We start from the raw sequence: 23,534 nt of genomic DNA on the forward strand, positions 1-23,534 counted from the left end.
AACTCTAGCACTCACAGTCTGGGGCTGGAGGGTTGCAAGTTTGAGACCAGCCTGGGATATGCAGTGAAATGAGACTGAACAAAATATGAGCTAGCTAGCTCGCTCTCGCTCTCTCTCTCTCCTCTCTCCTCTCTCCTCTCTCCTCTCTCTTCTCTCTTTTCTTTTCTCTCTTCTCTTTTCTCTCTGTGTATATGTGTGTGTGTGTGCATGCACATACGCAAATGCCACACTGGTATACATTGAAAAATTAATTAAACCCAGGATCTCACATATGCTAAAGAAGCTTTCTACCACAGAGTTAATCTACAAAATCTACAAATGTCTTTTTATTTTTTATTTTGAGGTAGAGCTTCATTAAGTTGCCCAGGCTGGCCTCGAACTCACTTCGTAGCCTACTCAGAACTCTTTTAATCTGGCAATCCTTCTTCACTCTCTTAAGCTGGAAATACAGGTTCATGCCTGTGTGCCACCTTCATAACTGCTGCATGCCCCTACTCCAGTAGCTGGACAGGGCTTTGTTTGGGTTGTTCTAACTTTACTTCACATTACATTATGAGTGATAATTGGCTCTGAAGAGCTTGGCAGGGGTTTTTGGATTCTCTCAGGTTCAAGAATTTCAGCCCAGACTCTAGACCATTGATTTGGAAGCTCTTGAGAGTGGGCCTTGGCCACCTGGATAACATTTCCTCCCATGGCAAGACCGTGACCTGGTGTATAATGTTCTTATTGTTTCTATCACTGATCTCCAGAAGCCTAAATATCTCCAACTTATTCTCACAGTCCTAAGTGCAGCAGGCTGACAGATGCCCTGGTGTACTGGATAACTGTGAACAGCCTTTCTTGGCTGCCTTCCCTGCTGGTAACCACTTCATCTTCAAGCAGCAAGGGCAGGTGGAGTGAGTCTTCCATCCTACTCCTTGTCTGCCTTTCCATTTCTTATTTTGAGTACTTACATAATTAAAGATGTTTCTCCATTCATGATAGGACTGTCTATCTATAGTCTTACAACAAGCTACAAACAGCCTAGCTCAGATGTCCCTTTAACCAGGCCATGGACAGAGCTAGTCCATAAAATGCTTTTTATATGAGCATGAGGACCAGAGTTTGATTCCCCTACAACCCACATAGAAAACTAAGCACCGTGATGGCTGCTTGTAACCGCAGTACTTAGGCTTGAAGACAGGACCTGAGGTTTGCTGGCCTAACCCAAATGCTGAGCCTAGGTCTCAGTGAGAGATCTTGTATCAAAAAAAAAAGTAATTCCTGAGGAACATCATATGGCATTGACCTTTGACCTCCGCACACATACAAATGCATTTAACCACCCTTGATCCAACAGCTGTCATCACTTAGCACATGGAGTGCTGTAGGAACTCTCAAGAGAGAGTAGCTGTACTGAGTTAACTAACACCTGAAAAGGACAAGTTCAATGGAACCATGTTGTCTAACAAAGTTTACATCAATGTTAAAGCTGAAAAACTAAGTGAAACCTTCCTAAGTCAGAACTCTCTGTTGACTGGCCACAGTTGCTCACTCCTGTGCTCAGAGCAGAGCAAGTTCGAAGCCAACCTGGTCTACAGAGATTTAGGCCAGCTAATGTTATGCATCTAGATCCTGTCCCAAACCAAAACTATGGAGTGGTCCACCCAGGAAATACACTTCCAACCCTTAATCCCATCTGTAAAGTCAGTTTTGCCATGTAACATAACACGTTCATAGGTTCCAAAGGATAGGATTCTAGGGCAAGGAGTATTATTTTGCCTATTGTAGCGAGAACCTTGATTTGATTGCTTAATGAAGCATATAAGATTTTGAGCATTGTTACCCAAACATACAGCCTCAGTACTTGGGAGCAAATAGGAGACCAGGCTAGCCTTGAGTTCACAAGTAGCAAGCCACCTGCTTCTGCCTGTCAGTTTTTGTTTAGCGTTTGGTTTTTTGAGACAGGGTTTCTCTGTGTAGCCTTGGCTGTCCTGGAACTCACTCTGTAGACCAGGCTGGCTCTGAACTCACAGAGATCTCCTGCCTCTGCCTCCCAAGTTCTGGGTGACGTGTGCCACCACTGCCAGGCTTGAAGAAGAGGGTCAAGTGTCTCTTACTGAATGCTACTTATTTCCTTTTCTGACATGTGAGACACGCGCACCAGCTTTGCCACACCCTCACTTGCACTGGGTTTTATGAGTTCCTTCCCTCCATGGTTACTGCTTAACATTTTGGTGTTACGCTTCTTGGATTAGTAATAGATTGAGCATTTTTTCTCAAGTCTTTGTTTACTGCTTTGGCTATTTATTTTGCTTTGGTGGTCAGCAAGTAGCGGCTCCACACACTCCTCATGAGTATGAGTAAGGGTGCTTGCTGTGAAAGAAGAAATGTCAGGTGGGTCCATGGCCTCCGCTCCAGCCTTTCAAAGGGAGAGAAGCGGGAGTGGATCTAGACATGATGAGGGGAAGGCATCTGGACTCTTAGGAGCTAAAGGATGGGAAGGCTAGACCACCCAGGTGAGCATCCTCCAGTGGGCCTGCTATACACCTGACCATGGACAGAAGTGACCTGGGGTGGGCTGGCAACCTGTCCCAGAAGCTGCCTGGGTTGACCCTGGTCTTGGCTTTGCAGGTGGCTTGCTACAGTTGTACATCTCGTCAGTGGTCATCGGTCTGCCCACTCCCAGCTGGGCATGGTGAGCCTGGCATTGCTGTGCTAGACAGCAGGATATATGTGCTGGGTGGCCGCTCTCACAACCGAGGCAGCCGTACAGGCTACGTGCACATCTACGACATGGAGAAAGACTGCTGGGAAGAGGGACCCCAGCTGAATAATTCCATCTCAGGCCTGGCAGCCTGTGTGCTCACCCTGCCCCGCTCCCTGCTCCATGAGCAACCCCGAGGGACCCCCAACCGTAGCCAGGCAGATGCAGACTTTGCTTCTGAGGTGATGAGTGTGTCTGACTGGGAAGAGTTTGACAACTCTAGCGAGGACTAGGGCTCTCCCCAGTGTTTGGGTGTTCAGGAACAGTAATGGGCAGTGAAGGCCGTAGAGCCTGGGTTAGAACACCAGGCTCTAGGGGAGAGGCCCTTCCTTAAGCCATCCTGGTTCACCAGCTGCCCCTTTCACTCTCTTTCTTCAACCAGCCAGCTGCCAGCATTTGTAAACTCTGTGGCTGTGAATTACATTACAAAGAAAAGTGCTGGGGGAAAGGCTGCTATCATCTGAGGGAATGACCCATCCTCTATAAACTCTGAAAGAATGGGATCTATTTGGCCTCTCTTCTCCCTAGTCTGGCCCCTGATGGGTTAAGTAAGGTCCTTCTTGCAAGAGATCCTGGGGAGAGCACTCCTAGCCGTAGCCAAAGTTTGTGGCTCCCTTTCTGTGAACTGGTCAGTCTGGTGAGCAGCGCCAGCTTCCTGCAGCCAGGGCCTTGAGCACTGGGGAGCTCTCAAGGTATACTGTTAGAGTAACTGTATGCCTGTAACTGGACCTGGAGATGAAGAGATACCCTCATTGCTCTGTGTCTGACCCAATATTGTTGAAAAATGAAATAAAGCATTATGCAAAAGGTGTTACACCTAATGTGGCTACAGTCTGAGTTTCTTTTCTCTCTAGTTACTGCCTCTGAGTGGCATCTAGGGTGGTACAGGCCAGCCTTCCTGGGGGATGGACTTGGCATGGGAATTGAGGCTCTGCACTAAAGCCAGGGGGTCACTACCTTACTTCCAACATATGATAAGCTCCACAAGCAGAAAGAATGTTGGTCACACAGAGACCAGGACCTGAGCTACTGAGGTGGCAAGTAGTTGCCTGTCTCTCAGTCGGAGCATCTCGAATGTCTGCCCTGAGGCTCACCAGCTCCACAGATCTCAGGATCTGTGGTCCCTGGAGAGACATGACATCACACACAGATACCTCAGAGTGACAATCCCTTCCTAAATGTTAACACCTGCTTGAAGTGAGCCACTTCCTTTAAGGGTGGATGGCCACATCTTCCAGTGTTATCTGTTCCTAGTAAGAATACCATCCATCAATCCACTCTAGCCCCTGGGCAGCCTGCCTCTAGCTGTGGTGCTGACCTAGTCCCATCCTCCTTGGGGAGCTCAAAATTGTTCACCTCACTGCATGTCTAAGGCAGAAAGCTCTGAGGACTGGGGTGTAACTCAGCACTAGAGAACTTGCTTAGAATATCCATTTATGAGAATGGAAAGAATATGGAACAGGACAGTAGTGTCCTGGTCTGTGTCAAGAAATAGATTTCAGGTACCAGGGGAGGGGTGGCAGTGTGTCACTAGAAACCAAGGCACAGGCCTAATTGTGGTTACCTTTACAGGACATCTTCCCACCTCCAGATTTCCCAAAAGGTTGTCAGGCGACTGACTTGATTGTCTTGGGGGCTGTGTTAGTATAGCAGGTGAGCCCTCTAGTCACCTTTACTGCACCTCTCCCACCCTTTGGCCTGTGCCCAACATGAATGGACTCAGGGTCCCAGCATCCAGACCACCTTCCCTGCTGCTTGCTACCAGGTCTTCAGTTACAGAAGCCTACCACAGGCCTCCTGCCAAGAGTGAGCAGCTGGCAGAGTGACCGCCCAGTCTTCCAACTGGTGCCCTTTCAAAGAAGGCGAGAGTACATAGTGGTGTACTGGAGGATGGCTAAGGAAAGGTATCCAGTCACGCTGGATAGTGAACACAAGAGGCTGGAGACTTGGAGGTGATGTCCACCAGCATGTCTAGCCTCGCTATCTCAGGATCTGTGGCCCCTGGAGAGACAGGACATCACACACAGATACCTCAGAGTGACAATCCCTTCCTAAGTGTTGACACCTGCTTGAAGTGAGTCACTTCCTTTAAGGGTGGATGGCCACATCTTCCATTGTTATCTGTTCCTAGTAAGAATGCCATTTTCCAGGTCTCAGAGTGCTTGCTTCATGTGCCAGTCTGCTGGCACTGCTGCCACCCAAGCCAAATGTGGCCCAGGTTTACGGAAGGATTCTGCTTGACCAAGGGGTAGGGGGATCCCTAAGCGGTCATATGGGGTTTTCTGGTCTTGTACACCGGCAGTGTTTGCACTGCACTCTCAGGACAACTGTCTCTGGCCACATCATAGTCCCAAGCCTCCTGCCAGCAACCTATAAGGGTATAAAGTCTCTGATATCCCCTAGTGCCTAGTGTCCCAAATCTCCCAAATCTCAAACTGTGAACCTTTCTTTCCATTTCCTTTTTTTAAAAAATACTTTTGAGGGGCTGGAGAGATGGCTCAGTAGTTAAGAGCACTGACTGCTCCTCCGAAGATCCTGAGTTCAAATCCCAGCAACCACATGGTTGCTCACAACCATCTGTAATGAGGTCTGACACCCTCTTCTGGTACTTATAATAATTAAATCTTTAAGCTGGAGAGAGTGGGGTTGACCAGAGTGAGCAGAGGTCCTGAATTCAGATTCCCAGCAACCACATGATGGCTCACAATCATCAGTACAGCTACAGTGTACTCATATACATCAAATAAAATCTAAAAAAAAACAAACTTTTGAGACAATAAACAAAGATACTCAGGGCTTTATGTAGCCCTGGGTGTATTAGAACTTGCTTATAGGTAGGAAAAACAGGCTGGCCTCACAAAGTTCCTCCTGTCTTTGCCAGCTGCACTCTTGTTTCCTTATGTTGCTCTTCTCAGCAACTGCCACAGCAACAGGAAAAGTGGACAGCATTCAAAGTGGCCACCCACACTTGTCTCAAGAGTTGAACCTGGAAAATTCAGCTTGTATGTTCAGGTCCCAGGCAGGAGTTTACCCTAGCTTAGGGAGCGGGTAAATGGGGTGTGTGGGTGACACTGGGGAACTCATGTAATGAACATGAAGTTAGGTTGCATTTAGGTTGTACCCTTCAGAGCCATCAAGCATGGGAATTGGTCTATGGGAAGAGGATAGGCTGATGCCACTGGGACGTGGCCCAGCGGAGGCTTCCCCTCAGGTCAGGACTTAGAAAGCCCCAGCTGATCCAGGCAACAACAGGAACCTCTGCTGCTAACAGCCTGGGGAGCCTCCTTGGGGAGGCCACTGCTGAGGGCAGGGTTGTGCTCACCCTCCGCTTCCCAGAAGTGGTTGGCTTATTTACTTGTTGCTGAGAAGTATTTGCATTTGTGACCACATGGGAAGACTGTTCCTTTTACCCACTCCACCTCACCCCTGTGCCACCAGCCTAGCCAGGCTGAGAGGGCTGAGGAGAGGCCTGAGGTCCTCCCCTCCCCGCCAGCCTGCTAACGTCTATGGCCTTGGGCCTGCCCACTGCTCTGGTTCCAGCTCAGTCCTTCAGGCTCCCTGTCTACACCACCTGTCCCTCATACTCAAAGGTGCCTTCTGCCGGCTGCCCAGGAAGATATTGTCTAACCTTTCCCTCAAGTCAGAAGCACATACTCCTTGGTGGGACCAGGCTGCCAACAAAGGTGTGTGAACTCCTGCTCAGAGTCTGGAGCAGTCTGCCTCAGGGTCTCTCCTGCTTTGTCTTTTCTGGACCCATACAGCTCCAACCATCTCCTGTCTGACCTAGGCTGTGGTAACCACAAGTACTGTGTTCTGCTCTGCCTGGGTGAAGCCAGTGATTCAAGGCAGGGATGAGAGAAGAGCTTTACTGGTGAGAACAGTAAAGGGTTAACAGAGGGCCCCTGTCTAAGCTGCCTTCTGGCCCAGGGGTCTTATCCTTAAGCTTGTGTAGAGACTTGGAGGAAGAATATCTTTAGCCAAGTCCAAGTTGTCCCTAGGATGGACACCGATTCTGCAGCTCCTTTGACAGGCTTGCTGATGTCATACTAAGGTCACGCTGGAGGTTCCCGGTAAAGAAAGCTTTCTGATTCCAAAGACTTCTGGATCTGCTTACATGACAAAGCTCACTTTGACAGCTGTTTAGGGAGAGAGGTGCTCAGGAGATCAGGAGACAAAAGTGGGTTTGGTAGAGACAGAGCAATCTACTTAGTGGCCCTGGTTGTCCTTATGTAGTCGGGGTCTCCATTCTAAGCCTTGATCTCACTCTCTGAACTTCTCCCTCTTAGGAGCCAATAGCCTTCTCAAGCTGAATACATGCCCTGGGCACCCAGTTCCTTCCTACCTCTTGAGAGGACTTCTGAGTTTCAGTTTTCATCTCGTGTCCCCTTCCCTGTCTTTACCTCCTCGTTATATCAAAGACCATCACTGCTTCCTTCTGCTCCAGGCTTTTTCCTCAGAGAGCTCCTTTCCCTAGGTCTCCAGTTCATTCCCACAGGTCTTTGTCTACATCTTGCATGCTGCACGAGATCAAGAGATGCTGATGGCACACCATAGAACAACTAGGGGTTCTTGGCTCCAGCAGAAGGCCAGTGTGTGATCCGGGGCCTTCTCCAGGACCCCTTTGCTCCCGGGCCTGGCGGTTCCAGGGCTTCTGACAAGGGGGAGAAAAGGCGCGGACCAGGACTCTTTCGCGGGATCCCGCAGTTCCTTCTTCCCGCAGTGCTTCGCGGGTTTCCACCAAGTTCACCCCCGAGTTCGTGCATGGCCAGGTGGGGGCGGGGGCCGAGCAAAGAAGGGGCGGAGGCGCGACCGGAGGGTGGGGTCTGGCGCGCGGGGCGGGCGCTGCCGCCTGGCCGGCCGCGCTGGCCCAGGATCAGGGAGCCGATGTGGAATTTCCTGCCCGGCCCGGCGCCCCTCCTGCCGCCCCCCGCCCGGCCTCGCACTCCGCTTCCGGCCGCCCTTGCCGCGGCCGCACCCGCGCCCACCCGCGCCTGCCCCGCGCCTCATGGAGGGCGCAGGGTCCCGGGGGGCCGGGCCGGCGCGGCGCCAGGGAGCCCGAGAGCTGGGACTGCTGCTGCTGCTCTGGCTGCTGCCCGGTCTCGCGGCGCCCCAGGACTTGAACCCGCGAGGCCGCAACGTGTGCCGCACGCCCGGGTAGGAACTGGGCCTGTCCGAGACGTGGGCGCGAAGCGGGCTGGGGGTAGCGGCGCCCCATTTCGGTCCGGGCCATCTAGGACCTCCCTAAACTGGTCACGCGAGCCCCTCGGGCCTGCCTCGAGTCTTGGGCTCGGTTCCAGGCCGAGCCTGGGCCCCTAGGCTGCATCCGAGGGCCGGCTGGACCAGAAATCACCTGAGGGGTAACGGAGTGCTGTGGGGAGCCCCGAGGGGTACTATGTGGTGTCCAAACTGTCAGGGAAGAAGAGAAAGAAGCTACTCCCAAAGCCAAGCAAGGACACTCGGAGGGGACAGCATGTGCATAGGCTTCAGGAGCCAGTGGCTTGAGCCTGGAGTAGGGGTTAGAAGGGCGAAGGAGCAACCTTGGGCGAGCTGGGCACTGGGACAGTCGAGACTTGGAAGGACAGATTTGTCTTGGTAGAGCGGGCGCGGGGTGGGAGGAAGATGGTGGTGAAAGTGAGCACGGACCAGGCTACGCTCACGGTGGACCAGAAACCAGAGTGCTTGAGGACAATGATGGACGCGCGATGGGGAGGACGTGGGAACCCCTGTTGGCTCCTTGGGGCGGCCACTGGGTGTACGGAGGTGGGTCTCTGAGAGGATCTTGCTGGGAAAGCCGGTGTGGGACAGGCCCAGCCAGAAAGCAGTGGAGCTCGGAGCTTGCGTGGAGGGTGAAGAGCGACGCCCGCTGAGTAGGCGCAGAAGCCGAGGGACCTGTCTGCTGGTCGGAGCCACGACGCAGTCAAGGCATCTCTGCAGAGGCGAGGAACCCGCGGTGGGGCGCCTCTGCCAGTGCTGGGGAGGCTGTTTTGGGACTCCAGGCTAGGGTCCCGGGGCGGGGGGCACCCTGGGTCAAACGGCTCCCCGGGGTGCGAAACATCAGCTAGGGTTTTGGAGGGTCAAAGTAGACAAGGGCTGCTAGCTGACCGCGCGGTTTCCGAAAGCGGGTCGAGACGGCAGAGACCACTCCCGGCCGCGAGCCCCGCCTCGGAGGCGGGGGGCCCGCCTGACTAGCCATCTGCTTCGCATCGCCGCCGCCGCCTCCTCGTCCCGGGCCTCCCCGGCCCCAGGAATGCAGCGGCTGAGGCAGGCGGGGCGGTGCCTAGGGAGGGCGGTCAGCCCGCACCAGGCCTTCTCCTCCTCCGACCGGCTGGCTGGGGGACGGGACTCCAGTGGTGGGTCAAGCTATTCCGAGCTGGAGTTGGGGAACCCTTGGTCTCCAATATTTCCGCTGGCCGACCTCTCAGGAGGATATCTGCCTCTGTAACCTATAGCCGCGATGTTTGCCATTATACTCTGCCCCAGCTGTCTGGATCTGAGCAAATACTTAGATTTTCGGGTCTGTCTCTATCTCTGTAAAATGGGGTTGCAATGGACCTCAGCTCTTGGTGCTGGAGATGAGGGTGGATGCCCTGACTGTGGGTGGAGAGTTTGTGAGAAGAAAGATCTCTGGACTGTGCTCACCCGAAGTCTGGGCCATCCTTTTGGTTACAATGCATGAGAGGTCCAGCAGAGAGAGGTGCCAGCTCAACCCGTTTACGAGGCCATGCACCCACTGCCTCCAGGCCTGTTAGTGCAAGGTCTCTGCTGCAGAGACCAGTGCCCTGTCTCACAAGTAGTTATGGAATTGGAAATGCCTTTTCCTTTAGGGGTCACATGCCATGGTGAACACAGACCTACAGGAGAAAAGGAGATAGATCTGCAGGTATTGGGGCACAGCTCATCCTACACCCCTCCCCCCTTCTAGAGGATATCTTGGAAGCCCTGCAGGTGTGGGGTTGAGGGCATACTGAAGAGATGCCAGGGCCACAAGAGATGTGCCTACTGCTCTGAAAATGAGGCTGTTTTTCATAGAGGGGACGGACACCTGCAGAAGATGGAATAGCTAGGAGGTGGAAAGTGGCCTCTGGAGGCTGGAGCCCAAATTTAATAGACTCTGGAAGAGAAAGCAGTTCTTTTTCTCAGTAAATGTAGTGTGAGCATGGTCTCAGCTTCCCAGCATGGAAGGACAGGGGCAGCCTGAGGAGGAATACAAAGGTTGGTTTTTTGACACTCCTGAGCATTCAGAGTTGTGATGTCATCCAGGGGGCAGCTGCTGTAGCAAGTCTAGTAGTGAAGGAACAAGTCAGATGGCATTGTTTACCTGGTGGGGCATGGTGAAGAAACTGGCATGGTTAGGGTAGAGAAGAACCATGTCTGGGGGCAAGAGGAGAGATGGATGGGGACCCACAAGGCACAGAAGCCTCCTTGGTTGGATCTGAGGGTGACTGGGGATAGTGACCAGGGACACATAGATCTAGTGATTGGGCTCTAAGATGGAAAAAAATGAACTGCTTGCCACACAGCAGTGATTGTGGCTCCCAGAGCATCAAGCTATAGCAGCACACACTGATGGTTGGAGTCTGATTACCCAAGGTAGCACTCACTCAGAGAGCAAGGACCTGCCTTTGTAACTTTTTAAGTTTTTGTTTTGTTTTTGTGTTTGTTTTGTAATATCTTAAATGAGTTCACCAGGCCTTCCTGGCTTGCCATGATTGGGTGATCAGTCCTTGAAAGACTGCAAGACTTGTTCTCAGTGAACCCAAATGGGCTTGCATCTGCTTGTAGTGTCAGCTGCTCTCAGAGGCATCCTGTAGCTTGCTCCCTTGCTGTAAATCGCCCTGTACAGGCAAGGATCTTAACTTCTCTGAGCAGCAGGTTCCTTCGCTAAAGAGTAGGACCTGAGGCTGCTGAGCTGACTCAGTGGATCAAGGAACTTGCCACAGAACCTGAAGATCTGCGTTCAATTGCCAGAGCCCTCATGGCAGAAGAGGAGGGCTGAACTCCACTTGCATAGAGTGGCTTGTTTCTCTCTCTCTCTCTCTCTCTCTCTCTCTCTCTCTCACACACACACACACACACACACACACACACACACACACACACACGGGGGGGGCGATAAATACGTGTTTGCTTGTTTAAAGAATGGGCAAAGAGCTAAGGTGCACACGATTTCTGCACAGTTGGCTTCCCAACCTCTGCTGACCCACCTATCAAACACGGTTGAGTGTGGCCCTAGGATCAGACACCCAACCTCAGAACCCTTGTCCTAGGGCAGCCAGGGAGCCCAGAACCGGTGTCCTGGGGCTCTCAGCAGGCCACCAGGCAAGGAAAGCAGCTATGAAAGAGTCCAGACCATGGGAGGTGGGCGGGATGAACTTAGGTCTCTCAGAAGGTATCCCTGGGACAAGGTGGGTGGGTCAGTGGCGGCAGCAAAAACAGACCTTTCTTTCTTTCTGTGGTTTCTAGTTTTTTTTTTGTTTGTTTTTGTTTGTTTTGTTTTGTTTTGTTGTTGTTGTTTGGTTTTTGGTTTTTTTGTTTTCCGAGGCAGGGTTTCTCTGTATAGCCCTGGCTGTCCTGGAGCTCACTTTGTAGACCAGGCTGCCTCTGGTCGAACTCAGAAATCCACCTGCCTCTGCCTTCCGAGTGCTGGGATTAAAGGTGTGCGCCACCACGCCCGGTGGTTTCTAGTTTTAATTGTGGAAAATATGCAAAGCCTGTTCCCTTAGTTTATAAAGTTGTATGGGCTCTGTACACCAGGTCCCAACTGTGGTCTGAGGGAGAACCAAACTCTTGGGCTGGGGAGGCACTGGCTCCTATGCATACAGTATGACCATCACCCCAAACTGGTCTGGGTTCAGCCTGCCTCCCACCCCTCTCTGGGTTCTAAGTTCAGAAGCCTCAGAAAAAGCACACTCATTTCCTCTAAAATGTAAATAGATGCTACATCCCTGTAGCACTGAGGCAAAAATTTGGGCCTTATGAAGCTTCTGTGACTTGTCCCCTTTCAGCTTCGTCTGCCTTCACCATGGACACTGCACACACACCCCACCCCACCCCACCCCTGCTGCCCACTCTCCCTCAATCCCCAGGCTTCACACCCAAGGACTTCTCAAGCTGTATCTGCCCTCTGAGATGCTGCAGTGAGAAATTACCCCTGAAGTCCAGTCCAGGTTTCCTCCCCAGCAGAGTCCTCTGAAAAAACTGACATTTCATGTATATTGTAAGGTCAAAGAAACATAAGTAAAACATTAAATACCAGTAGGTACTCCACCCTCCCTGCCCCTGGAAAGCACTGGGCCTCAGTTTATTTTCTTTATGTCCCGGGAAGGCTCCCATATGTGGTTCCGCTAGCCTACAACAAGGGTCCCAGGTGCCTGCCTCCAGAGGAACTATGCAGGGTCTACACTTGGCTCCATCCCATCCCTCTCAGATGCTCTTCCACCCTGGGTTTTAGACACTCCCACCATGGGTATCCAGGTGCCCCTTGGGACTGCCTGGCAGTGGTGCTGTCACAGCTATGTCACATTTGGATCCCTGACACCCTTGCTAGGCTGCTAGTCCTAAAAGACGTGTTAGACCTATCTCAGAGGTCATGAGAGTCATGTGGCTCCATGCTCCGGGTTCACTGTTGCCCCTTCCTATTTCTTAACCTGTGGCTGATGGGATCGGGGAGCTGGAGTCCCTGTAGATGACAATTCTTGGAGGCTGGCTCTTTGCCAGGTATGCAGACCAGGAGGTATGCACTTCTGGCGGCAGAGACCGGAGCCTTTCTCACTCACAGTTAGGCCCCTCACTTTGTCTGGCAGGCTTCAGGCTTGGGTATCCACCACCTCCACCTCCCTCAGGCTGGACACCCTGAAGGCTGGGGAAGGAATCGGGTGGGGGGAGGGCGTCAGGCTCAGACATCCCTCCTCTGTTTGAAGTTCCCAGGTGCTCACGTGTTGCGCTGGCTGGAGGCAGCTGGGGGATGAGTGTGGGATAGGTGAGTGGGGCATTTTGGGGTCCTGGGCAGGCGGGTCCAGTTCAGAGGTGGGAAGATCATGTGCTGCAGCTCAGCCCATCTCCTTTACAGCGGTGTGCGAAGGCAATTCCACGTGCTCAGAAAACGAGGTGTGCGTGCGGCCAGGCGAATGCCGCTGCCGACATGGTTACTTCGGTGCCAACTGCGACACTAGTGAGCGTGGGGCGAGTTGAGGTTGGGTGTTGGACAGTTTGGCGGGAAGAAATAGAGAAATTAGGCAGGGAGGCAGATTGGACTGGGTAGGCTTGGGAACTGGGTATGGTGGAGCTGAGGATGGGGTGTATCAGGCTAACGACTCAACCTGGTTCTTGCAGAGTGCCCGCGCCAGTTCTGGGGCCCTGACTGCAAGGAGAGGTGCAGTTGCCACCCGCACGGACAGTGCGAGGACGTGACCGGACAGTGTACGTGTCACGCGCGCCGCTGGGGTGCGCGCTGCGAGCATGCTTGCCAGTGCCAGCATGGCACGTGCCACCCGCGGAGCGGCGCGTGCCGGTGCGAGCCGGGCTGGTGGGGTGCGCAATGCGCTAGCGCTTGCTACTGCAGCGCTACTTCGCGGTGCGATCCACAGACAGGCGCCTGCCTGTGCCACGTAGGCTGGTGGGGCCGCAGCTGCAACAACCAGTGCGCCTGCAACTCATCGCCCTGCGAGCAGCAGAGTGGCCGCTGCCAGTGTCGCGAGCGCATGTTCGGCGCCCGCTGTGATCGCTATTGCCAGTGCTCTCACGGTCGCTGCCATCCGGTGGACGGCACGTGTGCCTGCGATCCTGGCTACCGGGGCAAGTATTGTCGTGAGCCATGCCCCGCTGGATTCTACGGCCCGGGCTGTCGCCGTCGGTAAGTGTTGCGGGCCTGGTGGCGGGAAGGCGGAAGGGTGAAGTGGAGCTCCATCCGGCCCAGCTTCCTGACCCTTCCATAGGTGTGGCCAATGCAAAGGCCAGCAGCCGTGCACAGTAGTCGAAGGCCGCTGTCTGACGTGCGAGCCCGGCTGGAACGGAACCAAATGTGACCAACCCTGCGCCACCGGTTTCTACGGCGAAGGTTGTGGCCACCGCTGTCCACCCTGCCGCGACGGGCATGCCTGCAACCATGTCACCGGCAAGTGTACGCACTGCAATGCGGGCTGGATCGGCGACCGGTGAGCAGCCCGTGCCTGCTTCGGCCTAGGCCGCCGCCTCTCTAGGCCTGGCTCCTTTGCAATCTCTGCACGGTGGGCTCTGTAGGCCTCGTGGTCTTTGGCTTACATTTCAGTTCATGACTCCTCTCTTGATACCAAGGTGCGAGACTAAGTGCAGTAACGGCACTTACGGTGAGGACTGTGCCTTCGTGTGCTCTGACTGCGGCAGCGGCCACTGTGACTTCCAGTCCGGGCGCTGCCTTTGCAGCCCTGGTGTTCACGGACCTCAGTGAGTGGGGACCTGGAGCGGGACAGGGAATATATACCTGACACTGGGGCCTCCATATAGACCTCAGGGACACTGCAGTAGGGAGTTCAGCAAGCACTTTGGAGCGGTATCTGATTTGGAGCCTGCCATTGGACTGTAATCTAATCACGTGGCATCCTTATGTGTACAGAGCGAGTCAGTAGTTTGGACTGGGCTCTCCGTTTTCCACTCATTCAATAATCAGCCCCTAGTAATCACGCTTCATTCCTTCAGACCCCTCCTGTAGAAATCACACACATTCACTTCTTAACTGTGATTATCAAGTAAGTGCCCGCCCGCAGGTGGGGGTGGGCTTCAGTCTCTAGAGGATGGAGTCAGTGCCTTGGTTAAGGCGCCCGGGACCAGCCGGCAATGGCGGCCCGTGCAAGGAAAGGAGGCATTCTGGACTCCCAAACTTTGCAGCTGTAATATAACTTGCCCGGCCGGGCTCCACGGCGTGGACTGCGCCCAGGCCTGCAGCTGTCACGAGGAATCATGCGACCCGGTCACCGGTGCCTGCCACCTGGGTGAGTGGGTGAAGAACGTCGGGCCAGGGAATGGAGTGGGGTGCGTGATCCTGCGCTGAGCCGCTGCTCCCCACAGAGACCAATCAGCGCAAAGGTGTGATGGGCGCGGGCGCGCTGCTCACGCTGCTCCTCGGCCTGCTGCTCTCGCTGCTCGGTTGTTGCTGCGCCTGCCGGGGCAAGGACTCGGCGCGCCGGTGAGGCCCTAAGCCAGCCCCCACCCACCGCTTGGTTTAGGTAGCCCGCTTTGTGTGACCGACTGTGCTTCTCGAACCCAGACCCCACTCCTGAGGCAGGGCCCAGCCCTTTATTTCCTCAGGGCCTCCCCCTTCTGTTCCCATCGAATTTGAACCGTCCCTCCCAGTCCCGCCCCGCCCCTTCGCTCAGGCCCCGCCCCTGCAGGGAGCTCACCCTTGGAAGGAAGAAGGCGCCTCAACGCTTTTGTGGAAGCTTCAGCCGCATCAGCATGAAGCTGCCCCGAATCCCGCTTCGCAGGCAGAAGCTGCCCAAAGTCGTAGGTAAGAATGTAGGCCCTGGGACTCAGGGAAAACACACTACAAGAGGCTTCTAGAAAATGGTATAACGGGGTGCAAAGGCTCAATGCAGAAGTAGGGGACTTAGAGTTTTAATGTGTGTGGGAGTGGAGAGGTGCGCCTGGAAGAAGAAAGGGAGGCTGTTGCTAGGGGTGAGGCTGTAGGGAAAGGAAGGAGTCCTAGGTGCGGGAAGATGTTAGGTGTATGCAGGAGACGTAGGGACACACGAGTCATTTGCCTGGCAGGTCACCTGACCTGTAGATCTCTCTACATTGCGATGCAGATCCTGAGGGGAACTAGTGTGTGTGTGTAGCACACCAGCAGTTTGATTGGTTCCCAGCTGTTACTAGAGCCCTTCCTAGAAAAGGGCAGGATGGTCCCCATCCCACTTCAGAGTCTCTAGTAGACGTTCAATGTGATGACAGGCAAGGGGGCGGTCCCTCCCTTTAGGTAAGTTCTTTCTGAAGATTGGTGGGGTCCGTTCAGTCTCAGGAGGTAAAGGAGACAGCTGGAAAAGCTCTGGTCCATATAAGCCGCATGACTCCTAGGAGCATAAGTGTCAGGGCTGAACCTTGGTGCAAAGGCTGCTGGGAGAGCCTGAGCCCAGCAGCAGTCCTCCCCTGAACATTTGAATTCAGAAGTGCTCCAGGGTTCCCCAAGTCCCACCAGGCAGAGGCCAGAGTTGGCTGGAGAACATGGTGGCCTTCCCAGGCCACGTGTGCTAGAGTTTATGTCTTTCCTTAACACGTAGTCTACTCTTTCTGCTCCCTAGCTGACCGCATTTGGCTTGCACTTTTTCCTTGTTTTAAAAATATCTTTACAACCCCATTTACTCGTTTTGAGTGTGTGGGTGTTTTGCCTTCACGTATGTGTGCACCACTTGTATGCCTGGGTTTGTGGAGGTCAGAAGAAGGCTGCCTTCATGTATGTGTGCACCACTTGTATGCCTGGTGTCTGTGGAGGTCAGAAGAAGGCATGAGATCCTCTGGAATTAGAGTTACAGATAGTTGTGAGCTACCATGAGGGTTCTGGGAATCAAATCCAGAACTTCTGGAAGAACAGCCAGTGCCCTTAGCCATTTCCCCAGCCCAATTTTGTTTGTTTTTGAGCCAGGATCTCATACTGTAAGCCAGGTTGTCATGAACTCAGCTGAGTAGCCTAGGCTAGCCTCAAGCTCACAGTGAGGCTCCTTCCTTAGGCTTTCAAGCGCTTGGATACAGGAATAAACTTCTGTCTCCAGCTTTCTTCACGGTTCCCTTTCTTGTGTTTGCCTGCTACTCATTCTTCTGCTCTGATCTAATGTGACTCTGCTGAATGTCATGTCCCCCCTGCAGTTTTTTTGTAGGGGCGTGTCATGACCGCTTGGTTCATGGTTAGCTAATTAAGGGTACAGACTGGGAAGAGGAGGGGGTTCCTGGCACCCTGCCTCACTTTCTCCCCCCACCCCCAGTGGCCCATCATGACCTAGACAACACACTCAACTGCAGTTTTCTGGACCCACCCTCAGGGCTGGAGCAGCCCTCTCCATCATGGTCCTCCAGGGCCTCCTTCTCATCATTCGACACCACAGATGAAGGCCCTGTGTACTGTGTGCCCCACGAGGGTGAGTGTGGCCCTGCATGGACGGCCCTCTAGCACAATGAAATGCCCTTGCTATCTATGTTGGAGGTCCATGGGGATGAGGGCACCAAGAAGCTGAGAACTAGGATTTGTTGGCCACAGTCCTGCAGCTACAAAGCTGAGGTTCTGTACAGAGACAGCTGGTCCTCTGGCAGAGGAGATGGGGTCACTCGTGGGGGATGGCTCCTCCAGCGCTATTGAATGCTGTGATTAGCTTGTCATTCCCTTGTTAGAGGCGACTGCCGACAGCCGAGACCTGGAAGCGACTGCCGCTCTCACTGAGGTGGCCGCTGTGTCCTTAGCGCCCACGGGCACCTCGACGCCCGGGGAGGAGGCAGCGGGCCTCCCTGCATCCTCGGACAGCGAGCGCTCGGCGTCAAGCGTGGAGGGGCCGAGCGGGGCGCTGTACGCGCGTGTGGCCCGGCGTGAGGCCCGGCCGGCCCGGACCCGAAATGAGGCTGGGGGCTTGTCACTGTCCCCATCGCCCGAGCGCAGGAAGCCGCCACCACCAGACCCTGCCACCAAGCCTAAGGTGTCCTGGATCCATGGCAAGCACAGCGCCGCTGCCGCTGCACCGTCGCCGCCGCCCGCAGGCCGCAAGGCTGCGCCGAGCCCTAGCGGGAGGAAACGGACCCCCAGCAATTCGTCGTCGGTGCAGCCCCCGGGCCTGACCGAGGAGGCCCCCGGCCCGGCTTCACCCACGCCGCCCCGCGCCCGAGCGCGCGGCCGCGGCCTGGGGCTCTCGGAGCCAACGGACGCGGGAGGTCCCCCGCGCAGCGCGCCTGAGGCCGCCTCTATGCTGGCAGCCGAGCTGCGCGACAAGACTCGCAGCCTAGGCCGCGCCGAGAAACCGCCACCGCCGCAGAAGGCCAAGCGCTCCGTGCTCCCCGCCTCGACGGTCCGCGCGGCCTCGGCGTCCGAGGCCTCGGGGTCCGAGAAGGCGGCGGCCAGCGCACCTGCGCCCGAGACCCCTCGGAAGAAGACCCCCATCCAGAAACCGCCTCGGAAGAAGAGCAGGGAGGCAGCCGGGGAGCCGAGTAGGGCAGGCACGGCCCCCGGAGCTTCCTAAGCTAGCAGCCCCGGGAGGCTTTCTCACCACCGTTTCCCCGCGCGGCCGCAGCGAAGGCATTTCATTGGCCCCAAAACCCAGCGCCCGCCCGAGTCCGTGTCTGGTTGGCCCAGGCTCAAGCAGCCGCGGCCTGGTTGGATCTGCTCTCGGGCCTCGCAGACACTTAGCTGGCTACCCGCTCCCACTAGCAGTGGAGCTTTTCTAGTAATCTCTGTCTCATTGGCCATGGCTTGGAGAGCCTACAGACTTCTTACTGGCCAAGAAGAGTGTTCTTGGCTGGGCTACCTTGTCACTGGCCGATGCCAGCAGCGCTTCTGCCTCTTGGCTGCCTCTCATTTGCCAAGGCCTGGTGCCTATGGCTGAAGGGTCTTTTTCTCTGAAGACAAAAAGAGGTTGCGTCCATAAACTGGGCTCTCCTGAGTATCTGGTTGGCCCGAACCTGGGGAGAAGAGCTGGTCTCTACTTCGCAGGGGGCTCAGCCAATGTTGGCTTGTCCCCTTCCCACCCACGCCAGCCCTGGTCCCTCAGCCATCAAGCTGGTTTTGATGGCCTCCTATCACTCCACGAGGGAACCCCAGGGCCTACTCTGGTGGCCTTAGATGTATTTATAGGCCCTGGGCAGGGCTTCTCTCATCCCATCTGGGACCTTCTGGATGGGCTCCTCATAGCAGGCCAAAGCTTTCTTTAATAAAATGCTTCTCCCCACTTCCAGCGCTCTAATTACTTCCTGCAGGAGGTTGTGGAGCAAAGATGACCTCTTATGGAACCTATATGCAACATCCTCTGGGCTCCTCCAGCTAAATGGAACCTTGAAGTTCCCGGTGTGGGTTTCCAGGAACGAAGTAAAAAGTGTGCCTAACCCACCAGTCCTGAACTATCACTTGTAAGAAGTGGGGATCTGAGCTGGGGGGGGGGGGACCCAGAGGTCAGAACTGTTTCTGGTGAGACAGAGGTGAGGGCAAGGGACACCGGTCAATGGGCCCAGACTCCAGCCAGGCCTCACAAAGCAGCCTGTCACTGCACAGAGCCTGCTTGCTCCCTTAGGTACCATGTCCTGAATGAAACCCTTCCTATCTCATCTCCACATGCTGCAGGAGGGGAACAGAGGGAAGACAGCCTGCCTGGCCTTCTCTGGAGCCATTTGTGTCTGTCCCACCCCATCCTAGCACCTTCACCTCTCCTGGAAGGCTCCTAACTGACCCTTCTGAGCCTGAACCTTAGGGTTCCTACTGACCTTAGTTTTTGAAAGCCATCTGTTTTGGTTCCTTCTAGTTCCCTGCCTCTAGCAGACTCTCTTCCTGTCTCTAGTCTCTTTTGGTTGTTGAGACAGGGCTTCATATTGCAGCCTGGTATGATCTTGAACTTCTGCCCTGGTTTTCCATGTGTGAAGCCATGAGGATGCTGGATATCATATATATATATATATATATATATATATATATATATATATATATATATATATGCTGTTAGCTGCAGAGCCAGCTCTCCAGCTCTTTCTCCTATCTGCTTATGCCCAGCTTAAAATTTCACTCTGTCAACATCCTCCTAGCTTCAAGTATCTCCAGTGTTGGCAGCCCAGGGTCTTATTCTCTGGACAAGTACTACTTCGAGGACAGCTTTGGTCCCATACAGGGATTCAGCCACCAGAGTGGTGTTGGCATCCGGAGCAGCTGATGGACACAGTGCCTCAAGCTGGCCTGGCTGGGCAACATGTGGTTGGCAGCCCTGTTGTCTCTGTGCCAGATGCTTTCCCTTGGCCAGCAAGGCACCATCCTGCTGTGGTCTTGTGGTTTGATTGGCCTCTGATCCATTGAGGCACCAAGTCATACTAGCTGCTGGGGTGGAAGTCAGGCTCAGTGTCAGGCAGAAAGCGACAGAGGCCAAGGCAGGACAATCAGTGTAGACACTGAACATTGTTAGGCCCCACTCTTGCCCACTCTGTGCCCCTACCAAGCCATCCTGCCCCAATGGCCGCTCACTCAATTCCTTACGCTAGTCCTCCATCTCCCTAGTCTAGATTGGTATGATCTGGGCAGTTCAGGAATATCTCAGTGCTGGCCTGGGGCCTCTCCTCCCACTGTCTAGGAAGCTTGACCTGCAGGAGCCTCTCTGTAGACCCCTCCTGGACAGAGACCAGTGTTGCTCATCATCAACCAGCCCTGCCGCCTGTCCCCCAGGAGAGTTCCCCTTAAATGTCTTTCACCACCCAGTATTCCCCACCCCCTCTGGGCTTGCACTAATGCCAGCTCCCAGGGCAGGCGCCACAAAAGAGAACCACGACTGCTGGAACCTCTGTTGCCATGGGGACGGGGACCACAGAGCTCACATCTGGTAGTGATTGAGGAGGAAAAATTATGAGTCGTGGAAAACGCAAATATTTTTTTGTAACACAGAGCACAAAGGAATGTGGGGACTGGAGAGGGGCCTGGGCTCCGTCTGGTTTCCAGCAGGATGTAGCACACATCACTCAGAGAGGCCAGGCTGTGCCAGACAGCTTATACATGTGCACACACCAGCAGTTGCTGTCTTGTGGCACACATACCTTTGCCACTAGATGCACAGAAATACAACACAATGCAAAACACACACGTGTGACAAATCAGAGTGGCCCAGAAACACAGAACAAACACCCTACATATAACTGCATCCAAATTAAAAGGGTCAAATACTCATATGGCTCCATAATTCCCTGGGACACACAGAGGCGCCTGGACACACCATCTGCTAGATAGAAATGGGCCTTCATGTCTAACACAGATGTACTACGGCACTGCACATGGAAACCAAGGGACATATACCCTGCCACACACATGTCGAGACAGTCACTGCAATGCAAAGAGGACTTTCAGCCCTCAGAACACATAAACGAAGGGCAGGGGATACACAGCAAACCTAACACACCCTACAACACATGCACTTCAGGCATGGTGAAAGAATCATATGTCATATCATATCATATGAATCACATGTGCTACCTGGCACATGGAAACCAAATCCCTTGAAGCATGCATACACACAATTCATGGTGCAATGAAAAAAGAGGCAAGTTCTGATCCCACACACAGCCATTACACATAGAAACACGAGACAAACATGTCCTCTGTAACACATACCATTGTACTAGACAAAATGCCAGCACACACCCAGCACTTCACCACGCTCAGGAGACTGTGTCTAAACTTGCAACATCCACACCACTGTCACCCGACAAAAACATTGAGAGACACCCCTCTGCCACCATTACAGCTCCGTTAGTGAAACACACTCACAGCTGACAAAGACACAGTGACATGACCTGTAACAGGGACACCTTCTACCAAAGCCAACTTGATACGAAGACACTAACACACGCCTGATATGCAAACACACGGAAAAGGCTCAGAAAAGCATATTCAGTCCATAATAAACACACATGTGCAGCACGGCCACACAGTACCCAGCTGAGCCTGGAGGTGTGCACACCCCTGAAACACAGCCAAATGTGTTGGAAGTTATCTGAGTTCTGTGATCCAGAAGAGCAGGGAGTGTAGCATGCACGGTGTCCTGGTTCAATCCCCAGCATCACCCAGAACCAACAAAGCAAGCAACAGTGACAAAACAAGGGGGACAGAGGGAAGAGAAAGTTGATCAGGATAAGGTAACAGGTCTTCTTATCTTTGCAAAGACTTGGGCTGAATCTTTGCAAAGATTTGCTGACGACTTGCTGCTTCTTAGCCATCGAAGCTCCAGAAACCTCTGGAGTGTGGTGACTAGGAGTGGGTGGGTACAGAAGGATCAGTGAACACAGTGGTCCAGAGCTGCTTACTGCACACAGCAACACGGGACCCCAGTGGCTCCCCCCCTCCCCCAAGATGGTGTTTCACATAGCCCAGGATAGCCTTGAACTAGCTTTGTAGCTGAAGATAACTTGTGCCTCTGATACCCTACCCCTCAAGCTGCTAAGATTCATGGCATTTACCATGCCTGGTTTATACAGTTATTAGGGATTGAACTCAGGACTTTGTTCAAGCCAGGCAAGCACTCTACCAACTAAGCCATGTTCCTAAGGAACATATCCCTAAGCTGTGTTCAGTGGCTTTATAATTCCCATTTTATTTTTATTTTTTGTTTTTCAAGACAGGGCTTTCCCTGTATAGCCCTGGCTGGCCTGAAATTCACTCTGTAGCCCAGGCTGGCCTCAAACTCAGAAATCCGCCTGCCTCTGCCTCTGCCTCCCAAGTGCTGGGATTAAAGGCGTGCGCCACCAACGCCCAGCACCCCCCAGTATTTTTAAAGACAGGGTCTTACTATGTAGCCCTGACTGTCCTGGAACTCTGTGTAGTCTAGGCTTGTCTTGAACTCACAGAGCTTCACCTGCCTCTGCCTCCTGGGATTAAAAGTGTGTACCACAACATCCAGTTTATAGTAGCTTTTTATTACTGCTTTTCTGTACACTTCAAAACACAAGTGTTTAAAGCATCCATTCTAGAGGCACGACATTTGGCATTCCAATCACACTGCTGTCCCTTGTGTGACAGGACACCATTGCTATTTTAGGGCTAGAGATGGGACCTTTTTGAAAACATTGAAGTCCATTCATTGTTAGCAAGGTAGATGTATTCTGATGTTGCCATCTAGTGGTGAACCGCAGAAACATCTGGAGCAGAAAGGAGTGTGCAACAGTCCTAGCAGAAAAATAACCCAGCAGTTTGTATTGCTAGGAGAGGACACTGAGGTGGGGGCCCCAGGTTCAGGTTTTTCACCAAAGTTGGCTACAGCCAGCTAGAGGAGAAGCTCGAAGAACGCTGTAACATGATGCTGATGGTCTGATGGGATACGAGAGTGGAAAGAACAGGAAGACACAGGGAAGTGAGGCAAGAGAGGTGAGCTGGGGTGAGGATTGCACTGCCCACTTTGAGGGCACCTCCCAGACTCCCAGACCTTCTGCTAGGCCTATCTATGATTTTTAAACTTAAAGATAATTATAGTGTTATGTGATGTGTGTGCACATCTCAGTTCAGGCACAAGATGCCATCGTGTGCTGTGGCAGTCAGAGGCAGCTTTGGAGAGGCAGCACTTTCCTTTCAGTGTGGAGAGAACCAGTCAGGCTTAGGAAGTAATTGTATCTGCCTGGTGAGCCAGAGTGGCTTGATACTGCTGGAGCACGTCCCAGGCCACCCATCCATCAAGGTTTTCTTACTCTGTAGCCCTGACTGTCCTGGAACTAGCTATGTAGACCAGGCTTTGCCTCAATTTAGAGATCCACCTGTATACACACAACTCCTGGTTTTTCAAGGTTTACACTTCTGGAAAGTTGAGAGAAATTTCTACTGAGAGCCTGGGGCTCCTGACAGTGACCTGGAAACCAGTGACCCTTTGAGGACCTTTCTGGAACTCTTCCCAGCATCAGAATTGGGCTTGGGATAATTTCTTGGCTTCATCAAGTGAGTTTCCAAATTTCTACTCCTGTGACCTGGGACCAGGAGGAAGTAAAACATGAGGAACTCTAAGATGTAGATCATCTTTGCCCACTGTCTTTGCCCTCTGCTTGTTTATCCAGCTTTAGGAGTTGAGGAAATAGGCCAGTTGGTAAATCACTTACTGTATCAAAAAGAAGGCCTGTG

At 53.5% G+C, this 23,534-nt stretch overlaps 2 protein-coding genes across 4 annotated transcripts in view; both read left to right on the forward strand.

The window, feature by feature from the left end:
• Positions 1 to 3,567, forward strand: part of Klhl22 (kelch like family member 22) — a 35,004-nt gene extending 31,437 nt beyond the window's left edge. For all 3 annotated transcript variants that reach the window (XM_021184726.1, XM_021184725.2, XM_029470650.1), the window contains exon 7: positions 2,614 to 3,567. In XM_021184726.1, coding sequence (XP_021040385.1) covers positions 2,614 to 2,979 — 366 coding nt within the window. In that variant the 3' untranslated portion in view covers positions 2,980 to 3,567. The remainder of the gene's footprint in view (positions 1 to 2,613) is intronic.
• Positions 3,568 to 7,660: 4,093 nt separating this feature from the next.
• Scarf2 (scavenger receptor class F member 2) lies at positions 7,661 to 18,636 on the forward strand. The gene is made up of 11 exons (XM_021185054.1): positions 7,661 to 7,900; positions 12,667 to 12,725; positions 12,816 to 12,917; positions 13,079 to 13,598; positions 13,681 to 13,899; positions 14,039 to 14,167; positions 14,609 to 14,712; positions 14,789 to 14,906; positions 15,112 to 15,227; positions 16,693 to 16,845; positions 17,096 to 18,636. Exons 1-11 carry the CDS (start codon positions 7,752 to 7,754, stop codon positions 17,929 to 17,931), a joined length of 2,505 nt encoding a protein of 834 aa, XP_021040713.1. The 5' UTR covers positions 7,661 to 7,751; the 3' UTR covers positions 17,932 to 18,636.
• The last annotated feature ends 4,898 nt before the right edge of the window (positions 18,637 to 23,534 follow it).

The sequence above is a fragment of the Mus caroli genome, chromosome 16 (assembly GCF_900094665.2).
Source record: "Mus caroli chromosome 16, CAROLI_EIJ_v1.1, whole genome shotgun sequence".
Classification (NCBI taxonomy): domain Eukaryota; kingdom Metazoa; phylum Chordata; class Mammalia; order Rodentia; family Muridae; genus Mus; species Mus caroli.

Coding starts and splice junctions, on each gene's coding strand:
- Scarf2 (XM_021185054.1), top strand. CDS start 7,752: ATGGAGGGCGCAGGGTCCCGGGGGGCCGGGCCGGCGCGGCGCCAGGGA. Junction 13,900..14,038: donor GCGGGCTGGATCGGCGACCG/GTGAGCAGCCCG, acceptor CTTGATACCAAG/GTGCGAGACTAAGTGCAGTA. Junction 14,907..15,111: donor GGCAAGGACTCGGCGCGCCG/GTGAGGCCCTAA, acceptor CCGCCCCTGCAG/GGAGCTCACCCTTGGAAGGA.